This window comes from Pezoporus flaviventris, unplaced genomic scaffold (assembly GCF_033815535.1).
Source record: "Pezoporus flaviventris isolate CSIRO_AGI_PZ_B2104156 unplaced genomic scaffold, CSIRO_AGI_Pfla_v1 ptg000040l, whole genome shotgun sequence".
NCBI lineage: Eukaryota > Metazoa > Chordata > Aves > Psittaciformes > Psittacidae > Pezoporus > Pezoporus flaviventris.
In genome coordinates this window covers 3,369,125-3,385,290 of record NW_026892588.1, presented here as the reverse complement: position 1 = coordinate 3,385,290, position 16,166 = coordinate 3,369,125, and the positions used below count along the sequence as shown (strand labels likewise).

Here is a 16,166-nt window from a genome sequence, read left to right as displayed (position 1 = left end):
GTCACAAGGAAGCAGTTTATTTATGACATATCTATGTATCTGATACAACATTATTATTATATCAACTGAAAGCCATGTCCATACCACACAGTTTCTGCAGAGATTTTTCTGAGTATGTTTCACGATCACAGCCCTTTCCAATGTAGTTAGTGTGTAATTCAATGGTGGTGTGTATTGAGGACACTGGTCCATCACAGGTTTCTAGATGAATGCTGGGAAACAAAGGTTTGCTGCCAGAACCTGGCTTGTATTCAATCCGTTTGTTCCAGTCTGGAAAAAAAAAAAAAACAAACAAAAAGATCCAAGAGTGATTAAAAAAGGGAAGGGAGTTACACAGCTTTAAATGACAGATTGTTCTCAAAGGTCACTGTCTAAGTCAAAAGTTTTGAACCTGGCATCAGTAAATTACTGTCCTAAAAAACCTGGATTTTGCCATTCTTTGTAAAAGGGTGTCGGGCTCAATTAAAAGTAATAGTACTGCTGCTACGGTCACACAGGCATGGAGTACATGCATATCCTGACAAGAAGTGCTAATTGGCAATAGTCTGGATCTCCAGTGTCCACGTCCTGTGACAGACTACAAGGGAGGAGGCTCGGTGCTGCACTGAATTTGGTCAGATTTCATAGTTTTGTGACACAGAATGAATATCTCCAAAGACCAGGCTATATACATCAGTCTCACTGGACCATGACCAAAACACATCTGCAGTGCCATTTGTCCTCAAATGTCTTACTACCATTGTGAAGTATTAATGACAGAAAGTTACAGCTGAAAGCACTACTCACACTTTCAGCCAGAACTGACTCTTCTGTGGTTTTGCTTATGCAGATGTCTCACAGCCCACAACACTTCAATAATCACCTGCCTCAGGCAGCCACCTGGACAAGCCATATATACCACTATGCTTCTCAACTGAAGCATTTCAATTTTAAATCCAATTAATTATGGTGTTTGAAACCTGCTTCAGAAAAAAGCAAAACAAGCAGCATTACTTAAAACCATGCATTTCAGCTATCTTTACAGTTCATATTTTCAAAGAATCAATATATTAAGATTCATAAATTATAGAATTGGTTCGGAAGGGACCTTAAAGCTCATCCAGTTCCAACCCCTGCCATGGGCAGGGACACCTTCCACTAGAGCAGGTTGCTCCAAGCCCTGTCCAACCTGGCCTTGAACACTGCCAGGAATGGGGCATTTACCACTTCTCTGGGCAAGCTTTGTCAGTGCCTCACCACCCTCACAGGGAAGAACTTCTTCCTAATGTCTAATCTAAACCTCCCATCTGTCAATTTAAAGTCATTTCCCATTGTCCTATCTGCGCCAGCTGGACACTTGGCTAAAGGTTATTCTGCCCCCTTTTTTTTTTTACTTTACACACTTGACAGCTTTGCTGAAGTATTTTTTCATTGAACACTTTTCTACGACTTTGAAAATTGAAACAATCTAGAATAAAAATACCACTATACACAAGGCATTTCAAACAAGATCATAAATGTCTCTGTAGTTCTGCCAAAAGAGACACTTCTTATCATGATTTCTAAAACTCCCTATATCTTCAAAACAGCAGCCTCACAGTTCTAGATGCTGTACACTGATATTTGGGAGAGCAGTGCACTGTCTTCACAAAACTAGTTTTCTTTCAACACCATGAATCTACTGAAAAGTGCACACATTGCCTGACTATCAGATGCTGCAGCTACCTCAATAAATACCTGCTGTACAAAAGGCATTCTCCACATGTGAAACATCAATGGCCATAAGACATTTCCAAAAAGTACACGCTTTGGTTCTTTGCTGTTTGAATTTCTACTTTGAACAAAAGATTAAGGACTTCTTAGTGAAACAGGCACAGGGTAACAGCTCTGTAACATTTTTTCTTGGGCAGCATTCTCTCTCTATTTCTGGACTCAAATTGTGCTGATGTAAAACCCAAACCAACCCAAACCCACTTAAAATATTTCCGTTTCCATTTGGGAAAAAACCCAAATCCCCAAGGCACACAATACAATCACCTCATGTGCTCTGCTTCCCCGGTTCCTGGTTAACCCTCGTCAAAACTTCTGAAAAGGGCCATTTTTCACTTGTAAGAAAGGAAATCTCAGCCTTGCCACAGACCTTGCAAAGAATTCTGAATACTCCTTCTTGAGGGAGATTGTGGCTAAACAAAACTGAGTTAACATTATTAAATTATATTGTTAATGTTAAAATGGATCATCTGCTATGCCTTGAAAAGGAAAGTTAGAAGACAGACTAGTATTGCACATATGCCTGGCCCTTTCTTAAACACCTGTGGTTCTGTGAAGATCCTGAACTACTTAGAACAAGCAGGTCTGTTCAGGTTATCTAGGCAGTTTTCCATTCGTGAAATTGGCCATTTTACAAAGCAGTGTGTTTGGTAGGATGTCCCCTAGTTAACTCCACAAATGAGCTAGCAAGCATCAGCAGAATGCTACTTCCAGAATCCATCAATGTCACTGTGTGCTGCCCAGAATATTATTTTCTATAAACAATTTGCTAACTTTTGAAGGGTCAAGCGGTCACCACTGACAGAAAGAAAATGTTTTTTTCCCTTGGGAGCCAGGTATGCAGCTTTGCAATGGTTGCCACAGCTCCTACCAGTGCCAGCCAACACGTACTGTGCTAGGGAGGAAATTAAGCAAAGATTTAAGTAGCAGCTAGTATCATGCTTCTTGTGTGTGTTTAGTAACAGACAAAAATGCCAGAAATAACATGCATAAATATGATTTAGGACATCTTTTATTGAATTCTATTTCCTCCTATTTTTAAATCAACATATGCAAGCATATAATATACATATGCACACACACATATATATGTGCACATATATATGTACACATTAAATATGAATGTTCTTAACCAACACTGAAAAATAATCTTTAAAATTATCCTTCAAGTTCAGTTCTTTTTAAGGGAGAAAAGACAGTTTTGCATCAGCACCAATAGTCCCATAGCAACATTAAAAAATCAAACCACAAACATTTCTAGGTTTGACAGCTAATCTACAAGTGTGTAACATACAAATTACAGGACTCCTAAATCTGATGCCACAAATATATTTAGGCATGTTAAACATGATGTTTCGTTAAGCAAATGATAATCAGGAAGTGCAACCCATTTAAGGCTTCTACATAGCAAAGACAAGACTCAAACTTCCCAAGCCCTGATAAGGCACCATGGTTTGTGGAGAGATTTGAATGCAGATCTCACAAGCATAAGGAAACATCCATAAACACCATTCCTTTCTGCAACATGCTGAGTTTAATAAACAACAAAAAGGGACAGAAATTTGGGCTACTGCATGATAGTAATGGTAAAGTCTGCTGCTGCAGGAGTTAAGTGAACCAGAATGTAAGAGGAGTTGTGCATGAATTGGTGACAATGAATATTCCATCAAATGACAAAACCCCAAGGCCTAATGGTGCTGAATTATGCAAGATAAACATATGAGGATCTAAAAAATAGGCAACAGCAGCATCGGTTAAGCTATTATTTGTTATGAGACTGCATTTGAATAATAACAGGTATTTTACTAATAGTTCTGAAGAATAATAGGTATTTCCTGCAGCAAACTGGGTGTCAGAGCCCCAAGTGGACCAGCAGAAGTCCTAGTGAGCCTCCATAAGCTTCATCTGGGGCATCCTGGAGCTCTCTTCAAGCTCAGGCCCAGGACTTCAGTCATGGCCTGACCTATAACACTGTAGGGGTGCTAGTCTTGCTCAGTCACAGCACTAGCCATAGGGTCCTTTTATCAAAAAGTGAACCCATGGAGAAGCTCTCTGGCTTGACAGCCCAGCCTCATCACTATGGACCTGCTCAGTGATTTGATCCTAACTCTTATCCCTGACTGACTTCCAGAGACCTGCCTCCTCCCCAGGAACATGCCTGAGGAACTGGGCTCTTGGTTTAACCTGGCCCCCATCTCTGGGTCTGCCCTGCTGACCTCAGTTGAGTGAGGGGTTTAACCTTGCTGATGAAGGTTCTGTCAGCTCTGTTACTACAACTGACTGCTGGCTTCCCTTCCTTTACAGAGTAGTCCTGCTCTTGCTGCTCCCTGACACCAGGTTTAGATGTGGTTAGAGACTTCTAATGCCTTCAGAAGGACAAGCTACCACAGAAAGACGTTATGGGAAGAAGCAGCTGCTTAGTTATCCTGAAGAACAAGGACTGTGACTAGCATTTGGATCCTGGTACTCCAAGGGATTTCTCTACCGAGGAATATGCAAAGAGCTTCCCAAATTCCAAAAGAGAGGTTGTGAAACGCTGCATGGACTAGTTCCTGAAATCAACTGGACTGAGGATATAAAATCTTGTGTGGAAAGTCTGCAACTTTTAAGCACATCGTGTGAGAATATGCAGAAGTTTTTACATGCAGAAAACAACAAAAAAATCATATGGAAAACTTCAAACCTAACTGCATATACCACGGTGCTTTAACTTTTGAACAGAAGAAATATGACTGGAAACACCAGCTAACAGCTACAACTCAGAGATAAGTACCTCAAGGAAATTATAATTGCCCAGTGAAGCTCATGAAGATCTTGCACTGAAAACTGAAAAATGGAAAGACCTTTTCATAGTTGTAAATGCAGAAAGGTGAACAAAGGACTGAATAGCTACAGAGGTATACGGAAATAAGAATCCAGTTAAATAGGTCTAAAATTCATGTAGTATTTAAATTATAACATATATACAGATCTGCCTAAACAAAGGGCGATAGTGGGTTACTCTGGAAAGTTCATGGTACATGGGGAAATAACTAGTAAAGATCCCTGCAAATCTGCCTTGGGATTATTACTTGACAGTTCCATTAATGGTCTTGCCACAAAACCAGGACTGTGTTAATTACTTCTGCTGGTGACAAAATTGGAAGGCGATTCTACACTGGAAGTCAATATAGAAAGAGGGTGAGAGTACCCCAAGCACATAATAAGATGGCCTTGAGAATGGGTGTTACAGAAATACTCCTTCCCAGTAATGACAAAAAGTGCCAGTTCATGGTCAGGAACTTTGGCAAACTGCTGAGTCATCACTGGAAAATGACATATGGAAAAATAGCTGATTCCAGTAAGACCAGTAACAGCATGTCCATGAGCCACCAGACTGATATAGCCAGGCAAAAGAAAAGCAGACTTGGAATATATAAAGCACTGTGTTTCCAGTAAGAGGCTATGGTAAAAGTAACATGTGGAAACACCCGAAGTATTCTGGAAAGATGTATATAGCTCTAATGCATACTCAGGGTTTGCTGAGGAAAGGAGAGCATATCTTACAAATCAGACTGAAACAGCTACGACTGTTTTCTCTAAGTATGTCTGGTAGTCAAAATTTAAAATACTGCTGAAACAAGCACAGAAACAAGTACAAACTTAGGTTAACTTTAAACTCAAAAAATCACAAGTACTCAGAAGCTCAACTCACTTTCAAATGTCTGAAATGGGTATTTAAAGAGTATTCTACTAAAACAGTCTCATTCAAGTTACTAGCTGAATGTAAGCATTTCGTTATGGTTACCTTGTTTTAAGGATGTATGGCTAATGCACACACAGCAGCTCCAAGACTAAACTGGTGTAAGGGCTCCCTGCTTTGCAGTATATTTAATTTTAAAAAATATGGGTAAATATCTTATAGCTCAGACAAGCACTGCATTTTAAACTGTTAGGTATGAATAGAAATTGATTTTTGTTTATTGCAGGAGATACCTGTGCCTTTAAAATGGTTCCTGAAGACTAGGAATTCTGCACTTGACCACCTTCCTCTAAATAACCAATTGCTTTAGTAATCACATTGCTCCTTGATAAAAGCACTGACAGCTCAAAACCCAATAGGTATGGTTTTCCTCTGTAATTGGATTTTACTAGAAAACCACATGAATGCAATTCTAAAATTACTCAGTATCTACTGCAAATAGTATCTATAAAGTGTGTTGACTCAGAAGTGATCTAAGAACACTCGGCTTCTAAAAAGAGAAGGTTCTGCCCTTCTCTGAACAAAAGGAAGATTGAATTTCAGAAGGAAAAGCAAGCTGATCTGACCTGTATGTGGCCTCTGAATGACAACATTAAAGAGGTGGTAAGAATCTGCCTTTTGGTGGTAGCAAAGCCCTAGGTCATGTTAGTGAGCACTACATGCCTTGAAATATAAATAACATGCAGTATCTTTGATACATTAACTAATCCTATTAAATATTTTTATAATCTATTAGGTAAATAACAGACATTTATTTCAAAACCATTTCCAAGCAAACACTAAGTGGAAGGTAACTGAAGTTTTAAGGAACATTTTTTTATAGATTAATTCTTAAGTAACTTCTATTTTGTTAACTCGGGTAATTGGGCAAAGTATGCATATGGGCTTATAGGACTGTAGGAAATCTTTTCAGGTTGGTAAACCACTTCAAGCTGGATGCTGTTTTCTAATGAGAGTCCTAATTTTCTCTTAAACTGGAGGTTAGTAAGCGCTGCTTATGTAAGGGCCATATGAAATTTGGCAGTCCTTTTTGGCCATAGAAGACAATTTAAGTTTTAATTTTTGGACTGCTGTCTTTTCTACATATGTATCTCCCCAAGAAACACATTCAGTTTGCCTGTTTGTTTCAGAAAAGGTCAAGTCCTCTGGTACTTTATTGGGATACTCTGCTGAACTGGTTTTGAAGAGCTTTTTGGTTTTTTTGGTTTATGTCTTAATATCTCCCTCCTGTCTGAAATCAGTTGCCTTTTAGAGAACAACTTGACTTCTCCTTTAACTGTCAATAGCTGATCAGACCTCTAGTACTCTCAAACACATTTTAAGTCTTTGAAGGCTCAAAATGACACTTCTCTTTTTATCCCCAATTAGTAAATAATTCTCTAGAGATCATGGTACAGGAATACCCCTATAGCCAAATTCAAGCATAATGAAAGCTACCAAAGTGTATCCTTCCTTATCTGAGATGCTTTAGATAAGCTGCTTTAAACTTTCTTATGCACTGTGGATTTTTTAAAGTCACTGCTTTATACGTGTGCTGTTTTCCCTATTTTCTTACCATCACTCAAAAATAAGCTGGCAGCCTCCCATGTTAAACACCTACTGTTAACCAAACCATCAGCCACATACAGCTCTGACTTCTAGAAGAGAATAAATTTTGCATGCATCAAATAACAATAGCTGAATTCCAGCTTTTCATTAAAAACTTAAATACCTTATAAACACTTCACAATACCTAAGATGAACAAAGCATCAAAAGATTAAAACAAACCTTATTTGAGGTTGTATCTATTCTGTTGGCTACCTGGTGTCTGTACCTGCTGCCTGATGGGACCAGCAATGATTATCTGTTCTATAACTGATGTTTGAACTATAAAATTAGTATGATAATACTGGGCAATATAAAGACTTCATTAGTAAGGTCTCTTTGCAAAAAATAATAAATGAAATACAAAATGGAAATTATATGGGGATTTAAAAAAATCAACAACTGTGCCCATTTTTATAAGAATTCCAAGCTAATTCAGGAGTATTTATTTGAAATTATGCCACAGTATTGAAACAGAACATTTTGACAATGTGTAAAGAGATCATACTTGTTTTATAAAATAAATCATGGGGTTCTGAACAGTAAGACCAATTAGAAAATCTGAAAATGGTTCATAGGTGTTCTACTGTTTTTTTTTTTATATATATGAAGACAGGCTGAGAAAGTTTGGGCTGTTCAGCCCAGACAAGAGAAGGCTGCGTGGAGACCTCATAGCAGCCTTCCAGTATCTGAAAGGGGCCTACAAGGATGCTGGGGAGGGATGCTTCATTAGGGACTGTAGTGACAGCACAAGGGGTAACGGGTTAAAACTTAAACAGGGGAAGTTTAGACTGGATATAAGGAGGAAATTCTTTCCTGTTAGGGTGGTGAGGCACTGGAATGGGTTGCCCATCCTGGTGGTGTTCAAGGCCAGGCTGGACAAAGCCTTGGGTGACATCATTTAGTGTGAGGTGTTCCTGCCCATGGCAGGGGATTGGAATTTGATGATCTAAAGGTCCTCTCTAACCCTAACTATTCTATGCGTTCTATTCTATGTGGGTCGGTGGGGAAACTGTACATCCCTAAACATTTAAAACATGGTTCTGCTCTACGTGAAGACTGCGAAAATAGAATCATGATATTGCACACATTTCACTACAAGATCTGCTAAACCAGGGCTTCTCATTTTACAAAGAAAAATTTTTTTTCCTTCTGAACGTCAGTCTGCAAATTTGATTTCAATTACAACAGCCAAACTATTTTTTTCTGTCTCATTCTCTTTAAAACTTACAATTATGAACGTCAGGTTAGTCCTGTATGACATCCACATAATGTGGCTTACATCCAGTTGGTTTGACACTAATCCAGCCCTCATTTTCATCTTAATTCCTTATAATTTGAGTTATATCTAACTTCCTAGTACACTGCCAGCTGCATTTTTCTCAAGTTTAGACAGAGTAAACTGTAGATCCTTGCAAACTTTTTAGAAAATCAATTCCCACTGACACGCCTCAGTATGAAGACAGTAATCAGGATAAAAAATGCCTTTCACTCCACTGCCAGTGGAGCATGCTTTGACTCATGCATGCATACACATGAATGCCAGTCGTGTACCTGGAACGAGATAATCTGAACAACTCTGGCACACATGGGAAATGTACCTTGCCATGGTGGCTTCAAAAGTTTTATTCAAAGGAGTAGTAGGAGAAAGGCAAACCAGAAGCATTTTTTTAACCTTTTAGTATACCCAGACTGAAGTGTAAGATAGCTTATTAGAAATTTTTTTCCTCTCTTTTTTTCTAATCTGCTCTTTGTTCTGACTAGAGAAGAAACACGGCAAATGTAAAGTATGGGACTGCTACCCACTTTTTTTTTAACATGCTTGGAATAAGTAAGAAACAGCAGCAGTTTTAGATACCACTTCAATAAATTCCCTTGTTTCTTTACTGTGAGGCAGAGGGAAAACACCAAAGAAGAGACTTGGGAAAAAAAAAAAAAAAAAAATTCAAAACATATAAACTCTTACACCTTACCTTGCCAGCCAGGTTTGCACACTGGTTTGACGTCAACTCGCACTAAGACATCTTCCGTTGCATGTTTTTGCCCACAATCAGAAGCTGTTACCTTTATCTCATACTGATGCTGGTTGTCATAGTTCAGTTTCTCAGTGTTTCTGATGTTACCTGCAGATTTAATATAACGTTAAAAAATTCATTTTTGGCAAAGCATATGCAGACTAGAACACCGGTGTCCTGGTTAATCAAGTCCTTCGTGACCAGAAAGCTCTTTGAAGCACATGGGACATCTGCCAGTGGGACAGTTATGGGGAATGGGAAATACTTTCTTTCAATCCAGCACAGAAATAAAGAAGTTCTTAGGCAAATACAAGATGCTATGGATATAATATGGGAACATCTATATTAGAAATCATCTGCTCAACTTATTCTGAAGTAAAACTATTCAGCTACATCTTGAAAGGTAGCGACAACTTCATTTTCCACATTTTCCCAGAATAAACTGGTTTCTTTGGTTCTCTCTCAAGCACCTCACCTTGCCAAGCATGTTCAGGTCTGTCATGTAAATAGCTCTTCCCATCACAAAAGCAACGTAATGATGGTATCAACTACATTATTTTTGAGTTAGTAATTGGCAAAAATTACTAATTCCATTTAATTTCCTGGAAATAACTAGAGCTATAACAGATTAAAAACCACAACAAGCCAGCAAAGCCTACAGAAAACTACACAAACAGATAAATATCAACAGGAATATAAAAATTCTTGTCTGAAAACACACACGTTTACACCTCTGTTTCTTCAGAGTCCGTTGTGGGGATAGTTTGATACAGAATTCCCTCTTTTATGGATGCCTTTCATCTAATTTTGGACCAATCACAAGAATGGGGAAAGATTTGACTAATTTACTATGGCAATTCCCTCTTAAATTCCATACTTCCTGTGTGTATGAGGAGTATAAAACAGAACCTCCTAACCCTTACAAGAGATGAGGTCTTTGACTTCAGTCCGCTCATAGGAGGTCAACATTCTCAGCTGCCAAGAATGACCAGAAGCTGTATCTGACCAAAAGTCAATTGAAAGATCTGAATTGCTTCTTGTCAAAAAGCTGCACTTTTAAATCACAATGGAAAGAAATGGTGGTTTAGTAAATAAATATCAATCACATGCAAATACTGAACTACAACGTTTTATTACTCTTCTGAGAATATGAAGTTTGCATAGGTCCTAACACAGATCTCAGTGCTGTAAAGGATGACCTTGTGAGATCCTGTCCACGGCTATTTTCTAAGATGTAACTTCATATAAACTGTACTGACTGGACAGCAAAGTCAGTAACTCATCTTCATAATGAACAATCTGAAGATGTATTTGTGAAGTGCTTCCCAGTGGTGCGTTACAGACATAGTTACCCCCATTTTAGAGATAAGAGGGGGTTAGAGCCATGACAGATTTTGTATCTGTATCTGAATTCTCTGATCGTAATGACCATGACCCACAACAAATGCATAAAAATGTTGTTTTGCTGTTCTTACAGCAGAATCATGCATTCTGGCTTAATTTTTTCCGTTACCTGAATGGAAAAGCCTACACAGTACTGATGCAGTAAGTGACTTGATGGTTGGGATTCTCTGCTATGAAGATAACTAGATTAAACTGCATGCAATAGTCTCTTATAACACATTCTATCTTCTACCTGTAGTCCCAATTCTTTGCATTTACATGATTGTATTTTATGACCAAATTAGAAATTGAGAGCGTGAAGGGACACCTTGCACTAAGACCAGGTTGATTAAAGCCTCATCCAACCTGGCCTTAAGATCTACAAGAAATCCACCAGAATTGAATGCTGCTTCCTGCACCAGTGCTGGGTGCCTCTTCTCTTATGCCTTACACAATTGGCTGATGTAGACTATGGACTGCTAGTCTGAAGAGTTCCCAATGTGTAATATGATATTTCAAGACATAAAAACATGCTCCCTGGATTGATTTACATACAATAAGGAAGTTGGGTTGTTTTTTTTTTTCTGAAAAGACAAAGATGTGCCAAAAGAAATTCAGCTGATGGAACACCATACTCATCTTTCTAAAAAACTGTGTTTGTGGTTAGTTTCACAAGTTGATGGTGAAAAAAATCCAGCATCTGAGAGTGGTAATTGCATGTTTTCCTCACACCCACCTTACTTTTGGGCTCTTTGCAATATATAGATTTGATTCTAAGCATCTGGGTAAATGCTTTTTCTGGGCAATGAAATTTCACACTTAGCTTACTGAAAAGCAGAAAAAAATCGTAACTTGCAGAAAACACAGGAACATAGCATGGTGTTTGTTTTTCTCTCACAATGGGTAAAAAAAATCCTGTCAACAAAATCCTAATTAGCACAGTATTAACAGACAGTTCCAGGCATCTCACACATCTACTTTAATCATCTTACAAGTGACAAAAATGGGCACAATGCCAAAGGATTTGCACTGAAGAAAGTTTATGTCAGAGTGGTCCAACACTTTTCACAGCTGAGAATGTCTAAGCGACATATTTCTGTCACGGAATGAAAGTGCAACCACCTATTCTACCTCTGTCTCTAATCCCACTGGGTTTAAGCAATTACCATCATCTAAAAAAATTGCAAATTAGACTGCAATTACTGTTGATTGCGGCAGCACTGGCCTTTTAGGGAATAAATAGATCAGAAAATATTAATTGAATTCATGACCAAGACCTTGCAAGTATTACAACCGTATACCAATTATTCACTGCGGGTTTTAAAGCCATGTTTAAATCAATGATTTTCTCGTTGCTTTTGCTCAAAAGCAGCTCCCAGGCACAGGAGAACAAAGATATAACCAAGGATTCCTGACATTTCCCATGCTTTTGATCATGTCTCTGACTGTAGAAAACCCATGGTCACTCACAAGCCAGTGTCTCTTTGTGGAGGAGCTGAAAAGGCATGAGCGATAGAAATGCCTACTATGTATTGTGCTAATTTCAGTGTATTATCTATCCATTGTATCTGTCACAAATTTGGTATGAAATTATGAAGCAATCTGCAACTTGTGTAAGTAACCAGCCCCATATGAGCAAGTCACGTGGAGCTCTGGAAAAACAGTGGTTTCAAACAGAAACGCGAGAGCTTCTTATTATGACAACACAGGGAATCTTATACCTTGTATATAGTGTACTTTCCTCCCAGTGTATGCTAAACAAGGAGGCTTTTTTTCCCCCAAAGTGATTTACAATTTACTGATGATAACAGGTTATCTTTTGATGCTCAGCTGTGCATTGTGCAAGAGGTGCAGAAATAAAGATGAATAACTTTTGAACAGGGAAAGGGTTTTTCTAACACATCCCAACACAAAAATGATTGCTTAAGAGAAAACATTAGCTCCATGCACACTCTCAATTTCTAATTCGGCCAAAATTCAGATTTAACTGCAAAAGAGTATTCTCCTTCAACATGGATTAAATGCTTTTGCTAGGAAAGATAAATCAGATCATTGCTGGGCATGCACACAGGGTGCTTTTTCTGGGGAAACAAGTTCTGTGAGCACAGCAATTTCCATTCCGAACTCTTGCACAATTGGGCACATGTGAATATTAAGAATGAGGACTCTCATCTACAAAGTGATGCCAATATGGGACTGCCGAAGAACCTGAAAGCCAGAGCTCCTATTTTGTATTATCTGAAGCAAGCAGAGAATGCGAGGGAGGATCTTCAACACATTTTTAATGCAGCCCAGCCACTTCTCCCAAACACAGCGTCAAGTTCTGTGCTTTTCTCTGGTGAAAACTTGACTGGGAAAAGCAGGAAGCTGACAGACAGGGCGACCAAGGTCAAAAACTGCTGCATGTGGAAAACTTATTATGGTTTATTATTTTTCCTTTAATATTATATACAGTAGAAAACCAACTAAAATCAATAACCATTAAAAATTATACTACTTCTCCAAAGCATATTTTCTCCCATACTGCAGAATAATGGATCTGCTTCAAGAAGCACCATGAATGGGTAGATCGGTGGACCCACATCCCGAAAGTTTCAACAATCAATAAACACATCCAGAATATTGTTAATTCTACATTTAGACTCTGCTCCACAAAGCTCAGAAGAAAGGGACTAGTTCTAAACCAGTGAACAACCCCTGTGAGGTAGGGCCATGTGGTGCCATTAGGAAATGCCATCACTTGGATGGAAAAGTGGATCTGAGACAATTAAGAGGAAGGACTGAGTGACAGAGAAACATATTACTCATCTAAAACTGGGGGTTTAATTTCCACAGTAAATTACTGTGGCATTTTCTGACCAAATCTTGTATGAAAGGGATGGGATTTCCCCATGTAAAGGTTCCTTCATGCTCAGAGCTGAAAACAGGATTACTCTCTTGAGTTAAAACTCAAGGCAGGTTATCAGGTAGTAACAACAGGTAATCACACTAACTGCAGAAATGACTGCTATCCGTCCCACACTTACAATTGCTCCTTCTCCATACTCACCATTTCTGTCAATGGCAAAAGGTACATCAGTTGTGACAATTTCATAATTGCAGATCTGGCTATATTGTGGAGAACAGTCCTCATCTATGGCTTCTACCTGCAGTATGCTGTCATAGATCTTCCCCTCTGTCACAGTGGCCTTATACACACTCTCCTTGAAAGCTGGTGAAAACTCATTGACATCCTTTACCTGGATATGGACCACTGCCCTAAAAACAGGTAAATAAAGACATCAAAGATAAATTAATTTATCATGACACATCACTGAGAGTTTGTTTTCAAAATACTTGAAAAGACTAACGGAACATATCTAGAAAACTATGTAAACATCTGCTAAAATGAGCTATCATTGAATTTCCATGTTTAATTTGACCAATCTAATATCTTAACGGGGCAATAGGTAGAAACCTATTGCCACAGGAGAGGGATTCAGGTTGCTCTTCATTAAAATCTGTCTGTCTCTTAAAATGGACACCAGCAGAAATTCAATAATATAATTCCAGTGTAAAATGGGTTAATAAGCAAAAAAAGAGGAAGAGAATTTCAGCAGTCTTACATATTCACTACCTAAAAATTGTCAGTTTATGAACTGGGGCACTGGAATAGGTTGTCCAGGGAGGTTGTGAATGCTCCATCCCTGGCAGTGTTCAAGACCAGGTTGGACGAGGGCTTGGGTGATATGATTTAGCGTGAGGTGTCCCTGCCCATGGCAGGGGGGTTGGAACTAGATGATCTTAAGGTCCCTTCCAACCCTAACTATTCTATGATTCTATGATTCTTCCACATTAAGTAAGGCTTCCACCTGCTGATTACAATTATATAATCCTTTAGTTAAAACACTGTACATGTAAACCTGCAAGGTCAAAAATAAGAGGCCTTGAGTGTTTAATAAGCAAAGTCTAAAAGCCTTGATTTGAAAGAATTTGCTGTAAGATTTGACAGACAAGGTAACAGAGGGACAGAGAAGTGGAGGGACTTTCTAGATCAATGGCAGAGCCAGTACTAAAGGTTGGGACCCCAGGCTGCCTGGTTTAGCATATGGTTTGCCACAGAAACCACTATCAAAAGCATAACAAAGTGTGGTCCTGACAGGCCAGATTTCATTTTCTCATGATTAGACCAAATTTTTCCAGAAGTGGAACATGCAAGCTTGTTACGGATATGGGAGAGAAAACCATCACAAAATTTAGTAACATGGTGCAAAACGTGCTTCTGTGACTTGATGGTTATTTGATCTTGCAGGCTTCCTTCTAAATACTCATTCTTTTTAAATATCCTGGAAAAGTTCAGCATGCATTAGAGAGCTAATTAAATTTTTAATTGTGTTGTGTCCTGGATGAGCAAAAGGAAGAATGATTACTATTAATCATTGATTTAAATGGCTCTCAGCAAAACGAACATTTGTACAGCAATTACACATCTACATGTGAGTTACATTTATCTTTAATGACATATGGTCTGGAGTTAGTTTCATTAATTTAAGGGGAAAAAAGGGACTGTGCCATTTAAGCTTATTCAGGGAATCTTCTCCACGGCAAAAAGTACCATCTACTAACCTTCAATACCTGTTTCTTCAAGAGGATTTTAATTCCTCTGAGACTTGCTGTTCAAAAGCCGAGATCAGAAACACACTGTGCAAAGACAACGCTGCTGCAGTGTATATACACACACAAGATAAGAAAGTAAGAAAGGTCATTTCTCTTCTCTTACCATTCGAAATGGAACGAAGAGAGAGAAAACCTATTTAGAATTTGTAAAGTATCAATAAAAGCTAGCTTCCATGCCTTGGATGATCTGTTAAGTCAATGTATTTAACATGAAAGCAAGAATAGAAAGCTAAACTAAAACTGAGATCCATTTCTTTACTTGAACAGGAATCCTATTAAGAGCTTCAACTGGAACCATTAAGAGCTTCAACTGGAACCACTGCAGAATGGGTCAAACTGCAGGAGGCAAAAAGAAAAAGTATCTTCTAAAAGGAAAAAGAAATAAAAAGTGGATTGACTATTGCAACAACAGTGATTTGGTTTTAATTGCTTTCTACCTGGCTACAGTGTAAAAAGGAGCCCTTCAGTATGATCTGTACTGGACAGCAAATGTATGCCAAGGCAAAAAAATATTCCTTCTAATTTTCACCCACTTGTGAGATTTCTTCCAGTTTCTTCCACCTGGTCCTGATCCACAATCATAGGCCTGGATGATGAATGTGTATTCCTTCTGTAGTTCACAGTCAACAGGACTTTTTGCTCGAAGACGACCTTCTCCAGATGTCTTGTTTAGTACAACAGCTTCGAAGGGCATTTCTTGTCCATGGATTTTAAAAGCACAGATTTCACCTGTGAGGAACAGTACAAAACATCATAACCAAGGAGATCTAAGTCTTATACACTGGTGCCACACTGGAGAAGTTAGCAGTAAAGTTGAATTTCACATGCTGTTATAGATGGGGGAAATACAGACTCGGCCATCAGTTACATACACAGTTACCATACATCCAAGAGGGCCAATAGGCATGACCTTTACAGTGTGATACAGCAAGCGCAGTTCTGGTCACGTACTTCCCTCTCCCTCTGTCATTACTAAATGCTCTTTTAAAGACCCAGAGACTATTCCCTAGATTTGGTACTAACACCAATGTTGAGC

The 16,166-nt window shown here is 38.6% G+C and overlaps 1 protein-coding gene across 2 annotated transcripts in view; it reads right to left on the bottom strand.

The window, feature by feature from the left end:
- CLSTN2 (calsyntenin 2) overlaps positions 1-16,166 on the bottom strand; it is a 319,496-nt gene that overhangs the window by 60,701 nt on the left and 242,629 nt on the right. For both annotated transcript variants that reach the window (XM_061465454.1, XM_061465453.1), the window contains exons 3-6: positions 15,664-15,859; positions 13,524-13,732; positions 9,050-9,199; positions 85-270 (exon numbers count right to left, since the gene is read on the bottom strand). In XM_061465454.1, the coding sequence (XP_061321438.1) occupies positions 85-270; positions 9,050-9,199; positions 13,524-13,732; positions 15,664-15,824 (706 nt within the window). In that variant the 5' untranslated portion in view covers positions 15,825-15,859. The remainder of the gene's footprint in view (positions 1-84; positions 271-9,049; positions 9,200-13,523; positions 13,733-15,663; positions 15,860-16,166) is intronic.